At 42.6% G+C, this 23346-nt stretch overlaps 1 protein-coding gene across 1 annotated transcript; it reads right to left on the reverse strand.

The window, feature by feature from the left end:
• Window positions 1-12655: 12655 nt before the first annotated feature.
• On the reverse strand, window positions 12656-19041 carry XRCC2 (X-ray repair complementing defective repair in Chinese hamster cells 2; the record flags this gene model as incomplete). Its single annotated transcript, XM_009080956.1, has 2 exons — window positions 12656-13371; window positions 18960-19041. Coding segments are annotated over 2 exons (798 nt in total), but the record flags the coding sequence as incomplete, so codon positions are not given.
• Window positions 19042-23346: the final 4305 nt, after the last annotated feature.

The raw sequence follows: 23346 nt of genomic DNA on the forward strand, positions 1-23346 counted from the left end.
TGCTCCTGCCGAGCCTCAGCACTTCCCTCTCTGCTGAATCTCCAGCAAAAAGCAGCTGGTTAAGGTGGAATTTGAAAATCAGTCATAAGATAAACAGGTTGGAACATTAAGCACTCTCCAAGGGAAAAGCAATGTGCAGCATATGTTCTTACTTTGGAAGATATTTTTAAAAAAAAAAAAAACCACAACAACTTTAATGGACTCTTTACTGGCTTATGCTAGTGGAGCTGTTAATTAATTAAATAACTATATGTGAATGGCATCCATTGGGAAAGAGCCTCACAGCTTCCAGATGCCAGTTATTGGCCCCATTACGGGCCTAAAACTATTACAGTAAATCATTACATGCTCCAAGATGAACTGGCACACGATTGCTGGGAGGAAGGATGGAGCTATTCTCACTTGTGCCATTTTGTGCCAGTTTTTATCTAGTGAGATTAATTAGTACTTTTAGAAGTGCAAGTCAGAGCTATAAAATATTAAAGGATATTCCATCAATGGAGTGGAGACCTGCATAAGCAAGGCTTTTAAAACTTTTGGATGTTCATGGGTAGATAGGAGTTGGAAGAGATAATGAGCAACATCTGATTTTGATTTTTGTTTAAAAGGTTGGATTTATGGCTAGTGGGACTGCATGAAGTCTCCTTTGTATGCTGTGGGAATACTCAGAGGAGGACATTAAAGTTTATCACTGAAGTTCAGGTGCCAGGTAAGCAAACAGTTTCTCAGTCCAAAGCCAATCATTTAAGGCAGTTATTCTGAACAGAAAATCAACCAGAAAGTATTAAATAACCTTTTAGCCTCGATCTCCTGCTGGGAGGGGAACATTTCCTGACATTGGCTGGCAGCCTAGAATCTATGATTTTGCCTAGAAATTGCTTTTTTTTCCTCTTTTTTTTAATTAATAAGCTATAAATTTTCACCCCAAATGACCACTATGGACCTTTCTGTCTTTTTAGGCCATGAGAGGGGAAAACCACTGAATCACCTACATCACTGCTTGCCCAGACAGACCTTCCTTTGAAAACCTTCTTGCCTGTTCAGTCTGTTTTGAGCCCAAAAGCTGAGCACTGAAGAGGCACTCCAGGGACTGTTTATACAGTTTACCCAATAATTAGTTCTTAGAGACATTAATTCATGGGTAGACACTTCCTCTGAAAACTTATTTCACAGCTGAAAATCCTCCCACAGCTGGACGAGGCAGGCTGAGCGCACAGGCCTGGAGATTTCACAGTCCATCAGGGAGAGCTTGGGAGGAGCAGTGCTGAGGGGAGCACTGCTGCTGTCCTCTTGCTCCAGGCCCTGGTCTGGACCACGTGCAACTCTCTCACCTGAGCCTGGTAGTTCAAGGGGGCTACAGGGAGCTGCAGCAATGCCTTTGCTGGTGCTGATAACCAGCAATTACCCTCCCACACAGCCCCACTGCGGCAGACCAAGAGATGACGTCCCTGATAGACCTCTGCTGCTTACCACAACAACCTGTTTGTCCAGGACAGATAAGATCTCCCATGGCTCAGTGGGAAAGCATCCCAGACTGCTGCAGCACAAAGAACCTCTGCATACACCCCCAGGACATGTACCAGGGGTGGCAGAGGGGCTGCAAGTGAAATGCAACTCTGCTGCTTGGCCACTCACATCCAGGACAGCCCAACTGCTTGGAGAACAGCATTACTTCCCTACAGCATGGTGTATGGGACACAGGGTCGATCATGTGTCCAATAACTCTTCATCGTGGATGGAAAAATTAGGTCTTTATTGGTTGTGAGGGGTCCCAAGAGAAGAGATATCTGAGGAAGACCAACCTCATCTCGATGCTTCTCCTAGAGCGAAGGTAAGGCCACAGTCAGCAGCCACATGCACAGGAATGCTACCAGGAAGTTGGACTCACTGTATGAGACATGCATGAGCAAGGGTTTGCTGACTAACCCCTAGCTGAAGGAAAGAAATTGATTTATTATATGAACATGACAAATTCAAGCACTCGTCTTGCAAGTTGGGCTGTGTGAGCAGTTCCCTGTGTCCGTGTGGCTCAACAAGGCTGAGGACTGGGAGTTGTAGCTGCCAAACTGGGAATATAGCTGGCTCAATAGTAAAAGGTTGGGAAGTTTGTGTTTATAATATTTATTTGGGTGGAAGCCACAGGACCTACAGCACCCCAGCTGAAGCATAAGGACAGACAGCTGCTTTGTCAGCAGGGCAGCCCTCCCCAGTGTGTGTGCTGGTAAGAAAGCACAGCCTTTTCTGGTTTTAAACAAAGAAATTGCTTTTAGGACCTTGGATCTGATGAGGGGAGTGTCATCATGTGTCCAACACAAACAAAAAACTGAGCTGAGCCAAGACCAGCCCAGTGCTTGTCTCCCATTCCCTGGCTGTAACCACAAGAGACTCCTCTTGGCTTGTGTTAGAGTGGGAGGGAATGCAATCACCAAGCAAAAAATGTTGTTTCTACTTGAGAGTTTAACGTTACGTAGGCAGCAGTTGTGCTTTTCCACGGAGCATACTTTTCTGCTCCATGGAGTCTTTGACTGGCCTGTCCTTGAAGTAGAGAAAAATAAACTGAGATAGCAAAAATACAGCTACTTTTTTTTTCCCTGTGACAGAGATTATTATCCTTCGTTGGATTTTTCCTCAGTGGAACATATATACCAAAAATACTAGCATGTATCAATGACATCAATGCGATGACTGATGCGTTTGATGGGAAAGGGCTACAAGTGACTGGGGCACAAAGAGTAGAGGGGACTGGAGAGAGAAGATGTGTAGATCATGGCTTTTGATCTAGGGCAAGGTGGCAGTGAGTGTCAGTGACCACAGGACACTTGTCTCTGTGCAGTGAGCCCGTGGGTGCTGCTACAGGCCTCTGAATCACAGTGTGAGACAACAGCAGCTGTCAGTGCAGCACTCTGTCCTTCTCCAGCCATCACCACGTGGCTCCACGTGTGCATGCCCTTTCCTAGCCACCACACTGATTTGTTCATGCCCCATGTTCTGAGTAACTTGAGATAGAAGTAGGAAAAGAAGACAGCCATACACAGTGTTCGTGCAATGGTGGATTTTGAGTGTCCAGACGGAGGAATAACGGAGTGGCGTTGGAAATCTGGTTCAGTTATGTGTGTTCTGGCAGACACAGCTGGAGAAAAGCTTTAGGTGTAGATGCAAAGCCCATTTTCACTTTGTAAAGATGTATGCACACCCTTAACTTTAAAGGTATAAATTTTCCCGTTGACTTCCCTGGAACTATTCAGGCATTAAACATATGCATGAGCCTTTCTAGAAATAGGGAATATAAATGAGGCTACCAAAATAGTTAACCAGAAATACCTTCTGTACAATGGAACAGAAAAATTGACAAGAGGTGTGCACACAGGAGCTCTGAAGCACAGAAAAAATGTAGGCCACACAGTTAAAGGACTAGGCATCATTGCTTGTGTACGAGAGGGTGTTTCCAGCTACCGATAGTGCAGACTGGAGTGTGGTTTGAATTCGTGATGTTAATTAAGCCAGTTACTGGAATTTAGCATGTGGCAGATTGGCAGGAGGCAAGTTTAACTTGGGTTGTGTGGCTGACGACCCTGAGTCCTGCCAACAGAGCAGCACACGCGCAGTGCGTTTCTCTTGGCGACTTCTGTGCTAAGTCCAACTTAAACAATTCCACTGGGGCCTGACAAAGGGAATGGATAAAAATGAACAAGATCTACATTATTTAAGCAGTCTGTTGTGGGCAAGATATCCAGAATCTGGTCATAAGTAACGGGTTTTCATTCAAGGAGTAGCTTCTCAGGGCTAGTAAGAAATTTGTTAGTTATCAGCCTCTAATGATTATTTTTTTAATATTCACTTGGGAAATGTTTCTATTTTTATTGTCTGTATCTGTTTCTTCCCATTGTTTCAATTCTGTTTTTCTTGATAGGTTTATTGTCTAGGTTATGCTGTAGTCATGAGCATTTAAATCTATAGTGGAGTAACTCTGGAGTTGTCGTGGCCCTTTGGGAATGTCAGCTTCCAGCAAACAAGCAATATTGTGGCTTGAGCTGGTAGTTGGAGATGAGCATGAACCCACCCCACAGCACTATTGAATCCACTGCATTCTCAACTGTCTTCTATGTTTCCTTTGATGCATTAAAAATGAGTTCTTGAACAAGACCATCAACTAAAAGTCTACAAAAAAGCAATTCCTTATTCAGGAGTACTTAAGGCTTTTATACAGTTGCATGGGATTGGAAGGGGTTTGGTTCTTTGTATCAAGGCTACACTCTGACCTCTCTTTTCTTCTGTGTTAAAAACCTAATGCCACTCTGCCCAGGATTATCTGGATCTGCTTTTGAGTATCAAGACCAATGAACGGGTAAGAAAGAGCTGTGGGGAAACAAGGCAAATCCAAAATGAGATGAGGCTCCAGGCTCTACTCATATTTATTCTGTTTTGCAGCAGGCTTCTTTTGGCGAGGACAGATTCACTGCTTGAGCTTTGGCACACCATTCCAGACTGGGAGGAGATCTGGGACAGGAGGCCACAGTGTAAAGAAACGTACCTTGCATTCAGTTTCCATCAAACAAAAGGATTTCTCCATTCCCTTTGAATGTTTTCCTTCGTATCGTGATGGCTTTGCAAGATGAAATGCCTCTGTCCTATCTGTGTGTTGCTGCTGTTCACAAGAATTCTAGAGGTAGCTAAAGGTATGATTTAGTCTGTGGATGAATTCACATTCTAGTTTGAGTACATCCTGCCCCAGAATTGCACTGAAGTGCTTTTGGAGAGCCTGAAAGCCTACCTGCTTCCCAAGAATAATGGGTTTGGCCTCAAATAAATGACAAGTGACACTGAAATCCTCCAGAGCAGAGAGTACCCAGGACCAATGCTAAATGCTGGGAATTCAGCAGGTTTTGTCCTTTTGCACTGATATTTGATGATTTCTTATCCTCACTGAAAGCACTTCCGTTTGTGTCACCTTTATTTTCCTAGAAGTTAAAACTTGCTCTTGGAGAAAACGGGTTGTAGGATCAAAAGATCTAGAAAATCAGCCTTGTTGTTCTGTGTCTGCATTTTTCCATCCTTGGCTCTAATTCAGCTGTGCTGTATATGTAAAAGTGCAAATTCAGAGGGAATAGTTAAAAGTTTGACTTTTGGCTTTCAGACACTGCAGAATTCTGTTCTCTTTATATCCAATGAGTTAATTTAAATACCTGTCTGTAGCCCCACCTGCACTGTGTTCTAGTACTCCCTCCTACTTCTCCAGTTGTCCATGATATCTTTGACCAATCCATGAGTGGAACATCACTGTTGTGTAATGTGCAGCCCAAACTGCAGTCTGGCTTCAGTCCAAAAATACACCCAGAGACTGTCCCTTTCTTGCCTTTGGCTTCTCAGATCTCCTGTGGCCAGGATACCACACACACTGTATGTCTTACCAGAAAAGGAAGTATTGGGAAATTTAGTTTCCTAGAAGAGATATTAGTAGCAGCAATAAACCCCAAACCAACACAAAAAGCAAAGCCTGTTTTGAAATCTTGACACTGTTATGCTGCTCTTACTCGTTAATTTTCAGTTCATGGCCAGTACTGCCATGGGGGTTGGGTAAAGTGTCACTGAGACCGGTGGATGCAACCTCTGTCCTTCATTCAGAGCAGCAAAACCACTTGAGCTTCTTTACAAAACAAAAGTGACTTCAATGTGAAACACAGGCAGGAGATCCTGACAGAGCAGAGCTGTGAGCAGAGCTATGGAATCAGATCACTGAGGGACAGGGGTTTCCTTGGTGGTTCCTGTACACTGTGACAGTGGTCAGGAGTCACTGCCACCACATTTGAGCATTGTGCTCTAGAGAGAGGCCGAGCCTGCTCTCCCTGTGCCAGAGGGAATGCTCCTGCAGAGCCATCCTGGGCCTCCCACAGGAGCCTCCGGGTGAAACACTCCTTTGGGCTGTGCTGCAGGGGTCGGTCATGGACTGGAGGATTTACTGACATCAGTGTGAGCTGATCTGAAACCAGTGAAAACCTGAGAATGTCAGAAATTCCCATTTCCAGCTCTGAGAAAGGCTGATCTGCTACTGTGACATGATGTAAATCAGGGAGACTATGATTTCCCTTCTGATTCCAGGGTGGGGGTCTCAGTGACTCCTGTGCTATGGTGGGAGATGGAACCTTTCCTGAGCAGTTAGCAGCCAGCAATGCCCTCAGGAGGCCAAGCAGTGGGTTATGGGCACTCCCTGCAGGCACCAGGCAGCTGAGCCCTGCCTGCCTCCAGCTAGCACTGACTGCTCCCAGATTTAACCACACCTGTGGGAGCAAAGCAGAGAGTTCAACTAGTTGTTAGGATGCTTATGGCATCCCACAGGACATCTGCACAAAACTGACAACTGTGCTAGCAAGTACTTTTTTTGTGTCTGCTCTGAGGGACTGGGATATTTGAGTTATTACCTTTAGCAGGGACTTCGGGCTAAATATGCACAGAGCATTTGTGCAGGCCACACAATCAATGGGAAGTGTCACACAGTGTCAGCCTGCAGGATTTGTTGTGAGCAGAATTGCAGAATAATCATATTTGGAATTCCTCCATGGATTTTAAAGATGGTGAGCCCTTTCCTTTAACTGTATGGACTATTCGAATTCCTGGCTCTACTGACTTCTGTAACCTCATTGCCTATGCAGCTGGTCTATAGCAGGGATTCATAAATTTTATTAAAGACATCATTTTTTTTCTGATGGGTGAAAATAAAAGCACCTGTATAATTTCACAAAACGTGACTTTAGGGTCAGAAAAGTGCCACTGATGCACGTGGTAACTGAGGTGCAAGCAGTGGCAGTATTGTCACTGCAGAGCCACAAAGTTAAGGTATTAAAGTAAAGGATGAGGGAAAGTTCAGCCATGACCTTGTAAGGGAATGTTTCTCACCATGGGTGAGACTGCTCAGCAGCTGTGGGGACAGGGTGGCCTTCCACCAGCTTCCTGCTTTCCAGAAGGGGTTGAATGGTGTCCTATCTCCAGCTGGAAGGAGCTGTGACAGGAGCTTTGAGTGGCAATATGTGCTGTTTCACCAGGACGTGCTCAGAAAAATTCAGAGGAGCAGGATGGCAGCTCTGTGCAGCCAGGTTTTCCTCTTCGTGGTGGCCATTGACTCTTCCTGTGACCTGGGCCCTTTCAGAGTCTGCTGTTTCCAGCTAAGCCATTCTTTGCCACTATGGGCATTTCTCTCAGACTCTTCAGAGAAAGGAAGCCCTTTGCCTTGCCAGCTTTTGATGACCACATGTCTTTCCTGTTTCCCATGCTTCAGCAAAGCTTTGAGGAGTTTCCCAAACAGCCTACTCTCTACCCCCTCCCTTCTCACTTCCCTCTTCAGGCTGGGCAGTAGTTAACAAGCAGCTGCTGGATGGTTGAGCTGTGTGAGTTGATAGCCTAGCTGGATGAGAAATTAACAAGCTCTTATTCACCTTTGCAACAGACAATTTTTACAAAATACTCTTCAGTTTTATACCCCAGACCCTCTTCCCATTTGTGCTCTACCTTGGAGACCTTTTTCCATTTTGAACCTGGAGCAGAAAAATGGGTGTGGACTTGCTGTTGCATTTTCACTGCTCATCATATTGGCTATGCCAAGGACTGCTGAAGTTGGGAAGTGTGGCTCAAACCTGCCCCAGATGACAATGCTCAGCACCATCTACCAATGCCCATGGTATCACTCATGTCCAAATGTGATGACATTTGCTGGGTGCTGCAGCAGCTGGAGGACGAGGCTGGGAGTCCATCGAGATACTGGGATGGAGACAGAACTGTCACTGCTGGAGTTTGAGCAGAGCTTTTGAGATGTGCTTCAGAGACAGCACTGCCCACTATAGCATGGTCTCTCTCAGCAGTATGAGCGTGTGCAGATACTCTAACTCCTATTCACCCCTTCACAGTAGGGACAGTTGGTAGGGAGATGTAGAGTCTGTTCCTTGACCTTCACCAAACCACCTTTGAGGCCTTGACATCTGTCACTGCAGGAACCACATGGCCTTGCTTGGCCTCTTTTGGCAGCAATGGCCTAAAATCTTGTCCTTCTTATACTCAGAACTTCTTCTCTTTCACATCCCCCCAGGGCTAGGAGGTCTTTAGCACAGGCCCAGCGAGATGAATGAGAAAGAAGCCTGGCAAATGGTTTAAATTAACAACTATAGTGGTTGTGCCAACTCCTGCAGAACAGAGTGCCAAGAGCCAGAGCATGGCTGTTCACCAGCATTTGGCAAGGAGGTGACATCTTGTCATTGCTATCCTTGAGCACTGAGGCCCACACAGGTACACCGACCAGTTGGTTAGGGCAGGATGCAAAGCAGAGTGGGAAAGCAGAGGGAAGGCTGCCAAACTTTTCCCAAGGAAAGACACAGCCATGTTTCTTCAAAATCATCTACTCCGATGTGACATTACTCCTGACTGCAAATGGAATTGAGTCTCCAAAGCTATTTACCAGCTACACTGATGTGTCACACGAGTTCAGTCTTCTCTATTTGGGGAGTCTAGTCTGTGGTGGTAATAGACATGTGCACATAAACTCTCAGCAAAGGAGAAAACTAACCACTTTCAGTAAAGCTTGGTGCTGCCACAGAAGCTCTAGAAGTGCTTTGGAGCTAATTGCTGACTGTTGGGAAGGTGCCTAGAGCTGAAGAGGGAAAAAACCCAACATATAAAAAGAAGTCTGTTTTTATTTTTAATTCTTCCTGGGTCCACAGAAGCAGAGTTTTATATTTTCATCATAAATAAGCTATAAAACATCTACATAGTGGAGCTCATCTTCCCAGGTGGAAAGAACTTGCAGGTCAACTATGGTCGACTTTTTCTCTAAAAGCATTTCCATGCCAGACACGTTAGTGAGTAGTTCACGGGTTCTTTTGTCATACTCTGCTGTCTTCTGGCCCCGGGATGGCCACACCTTTGATTTCAGAGACTGCTGTAGGGCATCAGAGTTTTCCATCCAGAAGATCATGCACATATATTGTACTGATGCTTCTTTCCCTGTCAAAGTTTTTATCACTGCCAAAGCCTTCCAACCCCTCCCAGTGTTTCCCCTTCTTTATGAAAAGCACAGGTCCTGTGATACTGTGCAGTTGTTGGAACCATTACAACTGTCTGCAGCTTTTGCAGAGGAGTTGAAGTTTGGTGGCACAGCACAGCTTTCTCCTGAGGTGGGCATAAGGCTTGCTGCCTTAAGGCTTATGCCTTAAGTTTGGTCTAAGTCTTGCTGCTTGCAAAATAATGTTGCCCATTGTCCCTTTGCATATCAAAAATACATTCGAATAAAGAGGCTCAAGAGACATTTTATTAGAGCAGCCACAGAAGTCATGTTCCTCTTCAGGACATAGTCCAGCAGCCATCAAAATGGTATTTATTCTGCCTTTGTCCATTACCCTCCAGGAAAAATACAACTGGAGGTATGTTTCCACAGGAGAACATTTATCTTCTGCCATTTCCAAACTCCAGGGAAAATTAAGTGGCTGGAATCAGTTACGTAAGAAACTTGAATTTTATGTGCTAGTACAAACTTAAACCAAGCAAAGTGTTGTTTGTATTTTATTTGGTCTGTAAAATGTCTAGGACTACAAAGAACTTTTTACTGAATATAAACCCCAACATTTTCTTTACAGGTGTCCACCAAAATATTAGTTTAGTTGAAAAGAAATATAAAACCTGAAAAATACCTTAATTTGGTTTTGCTAAGAAGCTCTCATTATAAAAAGGATGGGGGAAAGGGTGAACTGGTTCCTCTTTATTTCCTGCTTGCTGCTTTAATTCCATGTTGCATATGAAGCAACAAACAAAAATTGTAAGGAATGTAAAAAGTTCCTATGCCTACAAAAGCCTTAATAATACCACAGTGAGCTGAAGAGCCATGGCACTGACATGAAAGGGTTTTCATTTCTGAGAAATACCTGGCTAAATCAGAGTTTTGGAATACATGCATTCCATCCTCTTCTGCAGGGCTGACTTCCAGCAGCACAGACCTACTACCCCAAAATGTGCTTCTTCTCTGGGAGACAGAGCTGCAGCAACACAGGGCACTCCAGGTGAGCCCGGGCTGGAGACAGGGCAGGAATGTAGGTCTGGGTGAAAGAGGAGAATCTGCATTTAATAGCACATCCTACCTGCAGTGCTGTCTAACACACTGCTCCTGGCTCACGAGGACAAACTCCATTCTCCACTAACTACAATTTCTACAAAGTTTTGATAAAATTCTCCATTTAAAAAAGGGTAAAACCCATTTTTAATACCCACAGTGTGTCAAGGAACAAACAAAACTCCTGCTTCCCAGGTTCTTTATCACTGCATCTTTCTTAGACTTGTATCCTAAGGGTTCATTTTTCCAAATGGCATAATTCTGGCAGAGGAGGAGGTCAGTGCACTCCCAGACTGCACACTGCCTTTCCCTCCTGCAGCATTCCAGGGGTATGCAGATGCTCAGCACCTCAGAACTCTAGGCTTGCTCTACAGCTACAGCAAATGTGCAGAGCATGAATATTGCAATCAGCAGAGAACTACAAAAAGCTGTCTGCATTCAAAGCAAAACTAAAACTGGGAAATTTCAAAATTTCCTGAGGTGCTCTTTTTGATCAACCAGAACTTTGGCTTCATTTCAATTTAGGCATTTCTTTTATAGTACAATGCAAAATACAAACTACATTGTGAATAATATAAAATCTTTTTTTTTTTCCTGATGGGAATGCCAGAACATATCCATTGTTTTTTTCACTCAAACACATTTTTTAGCAAGTATGATTTTATGAAGCAGTTAATCATCAGTGGAGCTGTGCTCTCCAATAGAAAGGGGGGTGGTTGGTTTTTTTTCTAGTAAAATTATGTAGTCCTATAATTTCCACATTTTAAAGTTGTCAAGTTCTACTTGAATCTTCCCATTCTCTTTTTACAGAAAAATTCAAGCATCTCCTTTACAATAATTCCTAATGGAAGTGTCTACTCATGGTAAACCTTCTAACTTGGGTCCAGTCTAGGCTGAATGGTTGTTTTTTTGCATTTGTGTACTTATGCAATTCCTGGAATTAAATACCTATTTTGATGGAAGAAAAAGCACAAATGAGACAGTCCATAAAATCATCAGCTCTGTGGAGATGTGGAAAAGGCAGAGTTCACTCACGTGCCACAGTAAAAGAGCTGATGGTATGAAGAAGTGATCAGATGGAAGGTTTAAAATGAGAGGGGAAAACAAGGGGAAGTTTTCCCACAGAAGGAATAATTAAACTGAACTCATTGTGAACAGACATGGTGGAACCCAAGAGGGTGACTGAGCTATACACAGCTGGGAATCCAAACATGCTGGATTGGAAAAGCTGTCCTCAGAACTCAGAAACTTCAAAGGTCAGTGTCTCACAACAGACTTTTTTAGGCATCTTCCTCAAAAAGATACTGTCCTAGATACTTCTTCATATGCATTTTTGTTAATAATCTGTTCAATCTAAGCTATAAAACGTGCTGTGCAACAAGACTGAACGAAGAGCACTCTGAGAAATATTTCCCCCTTGAGTAATTTGAATTTGTAAGCTAATATAAGTTTTTGTCTTAAATAATGTACTGTGTGCAATTTTCTTTCTTGTAAAGCACTTTGAAGCTTTCAAAGGGCACTCTAGGTTCAGAAATGGTATGCTTTGCCAGAACTGTAGGGCATTTCCCATAAGTTTGGAATCTTCTTTGCCAGAATTGCAACATGTTGCATGCCAAATCCTGCACACAAATGTTCTACATGTGGCAAATACATATTGGTAAAGACCAGAGGCATGGAATTCCTGGATGTCTAACAGAGGGAGGGGGAGGAGAAAGAAGTGGGAAGGAATAATGAGGGAGGGCAGGGAAAAAAAAGCCTGTGCATCATCTTAAAGAAAACAAAACACAAAAGCCAACTTTCCTCACCCAAAACAACCCATAGCCTGCACTTCATTATTTTTGAAGACTGAACTGTTTGCTACATGAGGCACAAACTCACAGGTACCCAGACCCTTTAGTTTTCCCTCAGTTTCGGAAACCAGGCCTCTACTTCTGCAATAGCTGTGGATTCTTCAAGCCCAGGTAAGGGTCAGATAACCTGCAACCTCTGCTCCTCTGAGCACAGGCTAATGTAAACAGAAAGCCTGCAAGCCTGGAGAAGCACAGTCAGGATTATCACCATTCCACAGGCTGTGAAAATGAATCCTCTTCTTCAGGCTAAGTTGTGAATGCATCTCATACGCCCAAGGCTATGGGGAATCAACCACGGCCAATGTTTATGAAGAGCAAATGCTCCTTTGCAGCCTCTCCCATGGACAACCAGGCTCCTGCTCCTGGAGCTTGGGAGGGAAGGAGTGCAAAGCAGCAAGGCCCAGAAACTCAGTCAGTGCACTTGGCCACACATCACATAGGTTAGAGTACTGAAGGACACTAGGAGTTTACTATGTCTTTGCTTATCATTTTCTTGATTAACCACAAACAGGTAATTTCAACATTCCTCTCTGATTTGGACTGAACATCTACAGTAATTCAAAAACGTTACCATTCCCTTCACTAAACTTTAAGAAAAGGGTGACAAAAATTGTTAATCATCCAGCAACAAGCAGCTAGTTTAAAAGGTACTAAAAACTACTTAGACCCAATCAGGCCTTAAGCAGCAGGATTTGCTGAATGTTTACAAAACAAACTGATGTTAAAACTGAACTCCACATTCTTCAACACTAAAGGAACGTTTCACTACCTGGTTCCTTTTGAGGTGGCAAGAAACAACTGTAAAACCTTTGCTGTTGCCAGAATTACACTGCTTAGAGAAAAATATCCTGTGGGTTACCATTTGTAGCCATGATTTACAGAGATATGGTCTGTAGTCTGTATCAGTTTCATGTGGACATTTTAAAGGGAAAAAGCTTTCTGCAGAGTTTGCAGATTTTTGCATAAGTGTCTGTGTTGTTGCAAAGAGAGCCAAGTGGTGCTGTCTCACAAGCTTTTCAAGGAAGTTAGCACATTTCTTCAGATTCATCTCCTGCAAGGTAAGACTCTCCCCTCCGTTGCTTCTGTCTATCCAATAAAAAGCTGATATGCTGTCTAACAGCAACACGCAGAGCGAGGGGTGAGCGCAGAACAGGTTTTCCAAAGAGTAGAGAGTGAAGAGCAACTGAGTGCTGCTGTTGCAGCTCACAAGGAAGAGCCTTGCCAGGCACTGCTTTATCACATCTTCCGTCCTCTGTGCCAGTCTGTTCTCAAGGATGGTAACCAGGCGAAGCATATCAAAGTGGTAATCTGTATCGATGAACATGACTTCTACTTCCAGCCCTCCTCCTGACTTTGGAATGATGCAGCGAGCCACTAGGTGATAAAGCATTTCTGTTTTTCCTGTCCCTTCTGGGCCATGGAATTCAATCACATCTCCTGTTCAAAACCAAAGCAGCACATTGTCAGGTAAGAGTGTGTACAGCTCAGAGTCAGTTTTCAGTGTTTACTGAACTCGCTGTTCCACAAATTTGGAAATGCATTTTAAAAAGTCTGATATTCATAAAATTGTTTAAATCCTGGTTACCACCTACCAAGAGAAATTTCAATTTTCAAGAATGGCCTCTCAAGTGAAGAAAATCAACTGGGAGCAAAGGTTGAAAATCTCTGCCAGGATCACTGATATAAGTAAAACGCTGGCAACAGGATTTCAGGCAGATGAAGGCAGAAGAGGAAGCTGCTACACAAAAGTGGCTAAGAGACCATCTACACTGCACACACAATTAAGAAATACATAAAAAAAGCAGAGAACTAGCAAAATGAAACAAAAAAAAAGTTGACATTAGAGGTCCAAATCATGTTGGCACATACAGTCCTTCAGCATTTCATGTCTGCTCTAAGCTTGTTCAGTACCTGCACATGGCACAAGATACCTACAGCAGTCTGTGAGTGGTGAACCAGTAAGGTTATTTAGGACTTAGATTCTTCTGGAGTGATCACAGTATCAAACTGCTTCTTTTGACAAGGGGAACTCAGAGATTCCTCTTGCACTCCAGGCAACACCTCTGTCTGAAGCAAAGGACCTCTGTTCATATATGGATTCAGCCCAATTGCCTGGCCCATGTGGCTCAGTAAAATACAAGTCATACAAATGTAAAATGTTAATTAAAAAAAAAGAAACCAGTTATTTTTTTGGATGTGAATGCAAGATACTCTAAAGTCTTATCCAAAGCCTGCTGATGTCTTATATCTCTCAAAAAGTTAATTTATTAGTTGCTATTTATAAATTTCTAATTTCGGGGACTGGATTGTTTATTTATGACATTTTGGACTTTAGGCAGAAGGGTAAATGTAAGCAGTAAGGAGAATCACACAACTGTAATTGTAGGAAGGTGAGAGTTTTCCATGTCCTTGGCAAGTGCAAATGGCATAACAGCTTTACATAGGGGGATGCAGGAGTAGAGAATTAACTGCAACTTTCCTTAAACATGTTTGTGCCTGTCTGAGTTAACAGGGTTTTCAAGGCACTACTCAACTTCCAGAGGATGTCCTCGTTCACAAGTGTGTACAAAGTCAAGAAGCAGCTTGGGATGAGGGATGGAGGGTCGTGGGGAAGAAATGAAGCTCTTACTTCACCCTTTGCAAGCGTTAAAAGCAATTTACACCTGATGTGACAAGTCTGTCCATTTCAGTGACACCCTGCCTGCTCTCCACAATGACATCCCTGCTGCTCCACAGCCTCAATTCCACTGCTACGAATTTCTGACACTTTGAAATTTACTAAAAAGCCTAACTGCTTCCCAAACCCTCACCTAGCTGCTCTGAATGGCTCCCCCACTTTTGAGAGGAAAGACAGCTGTACTTCCTGGGACATAAATCCTCAGTGTATCTTCCTGTCCAGAGGTTGCAATGCCCAACTGTGCCACTTGCAGCCAGTGGCTGCTCTGCTGTCACACAAGGTGTCAGTGACATACCCACACCCTGGTATGGTGAGATACCAGCTTGGAAGAACTCCTTCTAGATGTGCTGGGTAGGTCATTCCCTCATATTTCATCTGGTAAAGTATTTTAGAACAATTGCATAAAGCAGCTCTTGTAAAGCAATAAACTGCATCTCCTGTCTGCTACTGCCTTCAGCACAGAACTTCTACCACCCTGAATGGCATTTCTGAGCCCAGACCAGTAACTAAACAGGGCCAACATGCACTAAGGACTGCTCAAAATGGGACCCATTTGATTCAAAACATTATTCTGTGAAACAAGTGCTTCACTTTTTCCATCTGCAGATATCAAATGTCTGTGTGCTACAGAATAACAATGGGTGAGCTTTTTATATTGGCAGAATGAATAAACTTATCTAAGGAAAATTTCTCAGTTGAATGACCAGAATAATTCTCAGAAGTTTTTGAGGTGGTGGTTCATAAATGTTTACAGCAGGACAGCTAAGCACCCCTCAAAGTTTGTTCAGCATTGCTGAACAAGGTACAGAGCCATGTTGTAGTTTGACCAAGGCACCTGAGTTACTCTGAAAAGAGTAACAGTTTGGACTGAAGAAAACTGGGGAGTTCTGTGCCTTCATGATTACTGACAAGGCTGCCCACAAGAAGAACTGGTGCAAAACAGAAGCCATTTATAGCAACATCTACAAATGCAGAGTTTCATTGAATTAGCAACCCAGCTGTTAGAGTAAGATAAGAGGGGAAATTCATCCCTCTGGATCACAAAGGACAAACCATGACACTGCAGAGGAGGAAGTGAGGCCAGCAACGTTTCAAGAAGCCTTTAACACCCTCACAATAGGACACAGAAGAAACTGAGTGATCAGTACCAGCATCATCCATTAATGTCAAAATAGCTTTGAAAGGAGGATTAGTGAAAAGATACTGCCACAGGGTGAGAACAGGCTGAGAGATTGAGTAGGAACAGACACTTCAACGTGAAAGAAAGTTAATGGGAATTTTTTCTATTAGAATTGGTGTTGGCAGACATTAAACATATCAGTAGATGAATGTTCCATTAGCTTGGCAAAACATGTAGAAGACAAACTAATTGGGTTAATAAAGACTTAAGTTTGTGGAGATTTAACAGATGGAGCTGGATGAGCAGAGTGATTTCATATGAAATTCAGCACTGAAGAATTTCAAGCAGTAGGTTTTAAGGAATCACCCAACACATTGCTTGGCTCAAGGCAGCTTGAACTGGCCCACTGTGGGCAGACTAAAGAGAACAATAGTCCAATACTATGAAGCAGCATGCAGGAGAAACTGCATCAATGTCAATATTTGTGTAACACTAATGTATTTTTAACTGAAACATTGTGCTCAGTTCTGGGCAACAATGTAGCATTAACTTTTGAATGAGAAGAGCCTTATTTTTGTCTGTAACCACAACATTCTCAAATGCTGTTAAACTGTTTCCCCACGCTGCAGTTGCAAACAGGTTATTGGAATACTCAGCAGTAAGTAACTCTGTGGGTTTCGCATCATCCAGTACCTGGAAGTTACTGGTCTGGTAATTTACACTACTGGGCAGAAGCTGTCACTCATATTTATACCATTTGTGAGTGAAGTAGAAAGGCCTAATATTTATTCCAAGTTAATGTTGGGTGTCAGGCTACTGCTGAACATCAGAGCTTTATACTGACACCCACATCTTTGTACCCGTGGCACAGGGGAAATATGACCAGCAATAGTGGAAGATTATTTAAGGCTTGTGTCACTTCTGCTCCATTCCAGAACAGCCTAAATGGTATGTAATTAATATGTTTATGTGTTCTTAAATATGCAAGTCCATCATAATTAGAAGCAGTAGCTAGAATGTCACAGCACTACCCATATTACCTGTACCTATTTTATAGTACTCCGACATACAACCTACGAACACTTAACCACAATGTAACCCTTGGATAGTTTACTGCAACTTCATACGTGTTTATTTTAAATACCAACAGGAGAAACAAAATTTAGGCCTTTGCATTGCTTTAATCACAGTATTTTAGATTGGGAGCTGTTCAGTACAGACTTCACGGGCAATGCATTACAGTATTCCACAGTGACCTACTAAAAGCCAAGTTCCTGACAAATGGAGAGGTAGGTCTTCAACAGGGATTTAAGGCTGAATAATGAGAACACACATCAAAATAACACAGGGGCTCACATGAACACTGTGGCATCACAAAGGAAAAATGCAATAACAGGTGAAGTCCATTTATGTGTATACAGCTGAAGACCTGAGCCGTTAGGCAGCTTCATTAACGTCAGCCAAAACGCATGAGCAATGTGGGTAATAAGTGATGCCATTTGTTCAAAACTGAAGGAAAACACAAGTGCTTCAAAAGCTCAATGACTGTGCTGGCACAGAGAAAACAGTGATGAATTTTAGAAGGTCTCCAGCCATCTTAGAACTGACACTGTGGAGCAGTCTTTGGACAGACAGGAACAACCTACACAGCTTTAAGTGCAAAGCAGATAACGTGACATGCAACTGTGTAATGCTGTGGGCTGCAGCAAGGGCAACTACTGACCCCTGAGAAGGCTTCTTGGAGCTTGCCTGACCAGAACATGGCCAGTTTAGTCTTAAATATTTGTTCCATGTATGTAAAGTTGATTGAAAGAAATAAAATCAAACCCCAGACTAAAAGATCAGCATTTCCTATTACTGCATTTTTTCAAATCATAAATACCTCATCTTTAAAAAAACCTGAGAATTTGAGAGCCTTGTGAAGCTCATACCAACTTCACTACTGGTTCTTATTTTTTCCTGTGGGTAACAAAGCAGTTCAGAATTCAGAGTACTTAAATATTCTCCTGTGCTCCACTTGCAGTGGCTTATCAGTATTTCTCTGCCCTTTACCTTTGTTATATCATATTTGAAACTTTCAGGGCAGGACTGGTATGCTGCTAAACCCCATACAAATTCTCCAGTGCTGCAGAACAACACATGAACAGTCTCACAGCGACTCTGTTTATACACTAAGCTTCATCTCTCATCCAATTATCCTGATTGGTTTCTTTGCTCTTTCTGCTATTGCTTCTGAACCTTCAATGTTTGTGGGAATTCAAAGTGCACACAAGTATGCTGATAACCACTGCAGCCACACGGTTTTCACATGAAATCCAACCATTCATACATGCATGAATGTACGTGGTACCTCACTGCATGATCCTTAGAGTTTGCCATTCATACACCTTCTTTTCCTATATATTTTGTTTTGTGTAATCAGAGTTGTCTCTTCAGCTGTGATACCCATAAGATTTCACACAATCTGGAAAACCAGGCTGAGTTCCTGAATAGTGTGTTAATTTCTATTTAGCTCAGTAATTTCTTTCATTAAAACATCCAATCTTGATCTTAAAACTTCCTGCTAGAATGATCTCCCTTAAACTTGTTTTATTCGTGTCATTGGGAGTTGCCTGATTCCTCCAATTTGAAATTTTTGTGTGTCCACTTAAGGTCTCTCTGAGTGACACTGATCCTAACATTGTCCATGAACTCATTCAGCTGATTAGTACCTATGTTCATAATGGAATTGTTTCCAAAGTCCCATCTAAGCATCATTGGGATTTTCCAGGCCAAGACTGAATGGCTTGATGACTTGGCTTTATTAAAAAGTACTGTTTGCTTGTTCCCCTTATCCTGACTTACCCAGACCACTCCATACCCCTCAACTCTTTGCTGTTTAGGGCATCTCAAGTTCTTTGCAGATTTCTGCAGTTATGCCTTTGTGGTGGTTCTTTAGACCACTGATTAAAAGAAACAAAAAGGTTTAATGACAGACAATGTGCTTGGTATTGACTCACCTACACCTGTGTTTTGATACCCATTAAGTCAGATTTTAAATCCATTTAATAATGTTCAGGATGGTGACTGCATTATTTTGTTTTACTTAGTTTGAATAGAACTATCTCAACGATTAAAATTCTGATCCTGGGCAAAACAATCTACTTGTATGCTTATCTCTGTCATAGTGCTCTGAGACAATTTTTACATCAATATTTTTCCACAAATGGGATAAAGACACATTTTTACCATGAACAGGAGATCCTTCCTCAGCAAACAGATAAGGTTCAAGATTCTTCAGAGAACTTCTGCCCTCGAGTCGTGCAAGCAGCTTTTAAAGGAAAGGCAGAAGAGAGATGCTGTAAATTCAACATAATGGACCTCAGGAAGCAAACTTCAAGGATTTACTGGCAGTTTTCAGGCTATCAAAAGATTAGCCTGATTTTAAAAATGTTTTCATATATACATATGGAAACCTATAGTCTGGACTACAGCAACAGGCAGTTCCTTGCAAACAGTGAGCACAGATTCAATGGCAATGAGTGGATATGTATTGGTGGAAGAAAAGGAAAGAAAAGGCTGCACAGGCAGACTAGCAAGAGGAATCACCTCTGGTACACAGCAGTGCTGCCACTTGAAAGAAAAAGGGGAGGAAGATCATTCTAAGAACCATCACCTCCACAGCAAACTACTGGCTGAGAGGTGAAACCTTACCCATCATCAGTCTCCTGAGTCTGACTCTCTGAGCATTTATAAGTAAAACCATGTGCATTTCACCTGAAAAGTTACACAGGACTCCTCTGGGCTATGGCCCCATTATAGCATAGCTACTTGTTCAAACAGAGTATGGATTAAGAATGATCAAAAGTAATTAGTCACCAGTGGCTCTGCAAGAACCTTTCCAAAGCAAGCTCGAATTTGTAAAACAAGCTCTCCAAAGCCCCTTGTAAAGCACATCCATTGTAAAACTAATTAGTTCAAAGTTCATGGACAGTGTCTTACATTGAGAGGCATTTGCATAGCAAGCAGACAGGTATTCACAGAACCTGTGTTGTTAGGAGTTCTGGCACACTGTGCAAACCAAGAACAAACGTTTCTCCCTAGGTGTATTAACACATGTGGGAAAGGACACTACTGGAACACTCACAGCGTGGCCAGGGCACATACCCTGGTGCCACATATTTCATTCTCCAAGACACCCAGCTGTCATTTAAATATCTGAACAGAACAAATCCCATTCAGTTTTATCCCATCCTCCTCAAGACCAAATGAACAGTGAGCACCTTTAAGCAGCTGCTGCTTTATCCTGATTTCCTCTTTGCCACATCCATGAGCAACATTTGCTCTGAGTTGTCTCAAAAGTTCTTTAAAGAGTTGTGTGTGTGTTTGCCTTTGATAGTGGAATAAAATTTCATTAAATGGCCCTGAATTTACTTCAAGTGGTCACAATGGGAATCTATTTGTGACATTTTCATTGACATTTTAACAGTTCCTTCCATTAACAAAATGTCAATGTGTTTGTCTTGGTCTGTTCACACATATCCAGGAGAGTTTCCTGACACATCCACTGAAGGGCCACAAAAACACTGGAATTGACCTCACTCTGGATATGCAGATCCTCCTGTTACATTTCACACATTTGTGCAGCACAGAAAACACGCACAGGATGAACTCTTGAGTATTTTGGGAACCAGGAGGGTTCTGTGACCCGGACAAAGCAAAAATCCAAATGGACATATGTACACAAGAATACAGGAACTTATCTTGGGGCACACGAACTAGGAGCTCTCAACTCCCAAGAGGGTCACTGCAGACCCCACACGTGCAGCCCTTCTGCACAAACAGCTGCCAGTGCCTGGCCCTGACTCCTGGTGAGGACAGGCTGCATCCACTGTGGAAAATCATCCAGCAGTGGAAGTTGAAAGAGGAAAACCACGACAGGCTGCTGCTTTCTGATGCTCTTCATTTCCTAGCAGAGGAAGCACTGCTCTGGCACTGAGGGATAACAGGGGCTCGATCACGGGCACTGCTGGGACCAGGACTCACAACTACTGCAGCCTCCTGCTCCCAAATTTATTTGTACCTTAATGAGTAACATCCTTGCAGTTTATTTGTTCTGGAAACAATGAGCCCCTGCCTCCTCTTAGACTCTCACCTCTTTAAGCTTGTTGCTAGAGCTTTGGAGACACACGGTGGATGGATCGCTATTGTTTAAACAGGAATCTGCAGTTATTTAAATGACAAGTTTATATATTCATTTTAAATAACTACAGGTGCTCACTCTGAGCACTGCTCATGTTGGTAATTTATGATAATTCGCTGATGATAGCGCACCTGTGTTTTTATCAAACTTGTATTTACTTCCAAGTTCTGAAGCAGAATCTCCAAAGGCACTTCCCTCATTAGTGCCATGCTGGGAGCAACGGGGTTCCTGGCAGGAACAGCTAACAATTTCCCTTCAGCTCTCACAGAGGTTGGTCCACCCCCCAGCAGAAGTGATGGAAGCAAAGCTCAGAGGAAACACCAGGCAGGCATCCCTCACCTCTGCCTGTGTTACAGAGGGGCACAACACAGGGGTTTGCAAACTGGGCAAAGCCACATTGGCTCTGTTTCAGGGAGGCATTTCCATCCTGTCTCTTCACATGTTCTTCTGTAAAAGGAGAAGTGGGAGAAATCTACAGCACTGAAAGGTTAATCCGGAGGGTGGACATCAGCAATCCCAAACTTTGTCATGGACAGCACACAGAACACAGCAGCACAGCTCTGCTGGAGAGAGCCCTTGAGTGGGGAGAGTGTGGGAAAAAAAACCCCAAGACAATTTCAAATCACGTATGAGAGACTTCAGATTCTATTATCTAACTGCTCATTTCTTCTTTCATAAGCCTCTTTTCATTTTCTTTTACACAAAACACCACCTTTTAGCAACCTGCTAGTGGTAGGTCTTCACTTTTAGGTGTTCTTCAGAAGGGTAATTATGTCACCAAGAAACTGCACATATGTGCAGGCTACATGCAGAAAACAAGCTGTACAGAAGAGTCAGGCAGCAGCTGGGTTAAATTTCATTAACAACAAGGCTGATGGGACTCAGATATTTCAACTATGCCTTTTATAATTTACCATCTCTTTAAAAAACAAATGTGCAATGGACAGTCCCACTAATACATTATGTGCTTATACTCCATTGGTTCCAATGGAGCTGTGCATAAATGGGAGCACACACGTAGGTCTTGTCAGGAATGAACTATTACTTCATTATAACGTTAAAGAAATTCAAATTAAACACTCCAGCTCTGTTAGAGGCTGTGAGCCAACCTACAGGCTATTTACACATACATACAAGCCTATCTCAAATATGAGGCAAAATTTAATTTTCAATCACTGTAATTGCTCTGAGCTTTTGTAAACTTCGGGCATGAAGACATGTGCAAGCAATTTATCATTCATTTTACTGTGAGATATACCAAAGGTGTTTTGCGAGGAGTTCTAATTTGTTGTATTTAATTATATTCAATAACAGGAGTACGAGACTGTGGTCTCAGTATAACTCAGTAAAATCCCATCTTACAAACAAGGCTATTTGAGGAATTACAGTTTTAAATTAGGTGTTTTCTGTTTCGTGGGCTTTTACCATTTTTTTATGGATACTGTATTCCTGCATTAACCTTTCTGAACCTATCAGTTGTCAATCCCTCCCTGATTCCAGGCTGGTTATCCATCCATCCTTCTCTGGCAGTTGATGCCGGGTGCATTCCCTGTTGGCACCACTCACGTGGACAAATAAATGCATTTACCCACTTGGACAGAGAGCACAACTCATGCCCTTAATTCGTGTCTATTTGCTGATCATGGACATCTGGTACCATATTTTTTTTCAAGTGTCAAAAGGGCTTAAGAGCTCAAGTCCCACTAAAAACCATGGAGCTTTAACAAGGGATAAATATTATCACACGTTGCTGGTTTTATGTGAACTATTTCAACACATCCTTAGAGTTACACACAAATCTCCAAACAATTAACCCCTTGATTGCAAGTGGAAGCTTCTAAAGAATGGCCCATCCAGCAGAGCAAGAAAAATACAACACAACCCAAAAAAAAACCAACTCACACCCTTTTTTTTTTTCCTCCTAAGATGAGGAAAGCCATTCCACCTTACACACTATTTCATGGAATCATAGAATCAACCGGGTTGGAAGAGACCTCAAAGATCATCGAGTCCAACCCTACTGTTGATAGCATAGAGTAAAATGTTTGGAATTGTGGTAGTCAAGGTAGACCTCAGTAACAGAGATGAATATTATACTTAGTAGAGAGAATCATGGTAGTTAAAAACAAACTTAGTGACAAAGATAGATATTATCCACCTGCATGTATCTGCCTGATTAATAGGTGACAGAGATGAATATTATGTTTAGTAGAGCAACGTGAACTTGTAGGTACTTGCATATCCACCTGCACATATCTGCTTGATTAATAGATTATTATTTGCCTGATTAATAGATTATTAGTATAAAGATTTCAAAACTATGTTTGGGGGGACCATAACAACGATCAAAGGGAACTTGAAGTTATGCCTAGGGAGGATTGTAACCATAATCAAAAGCACCTGGGATCCATGCTTGGGTGAAATCAATAGAAT

The sequence above is a fragment of the Acanthisitta chloris genome, unplaced genomic scaffold (genome assembly GCF_000695815.1).
Source record: "Acanthisitta chloris isolate BGI_N310 unplaced genomic scaffold, ASM69581v1 scaffold39938, whole genome shotgun sequence".
Classification (NCBI taxonomy): domain Eukaryota; kingdom Metazoa; phylum Chordata; class Aves; order Passeriformes; family Acanthisittidae; genus Acanthisitta; species Acanthisitta chloris.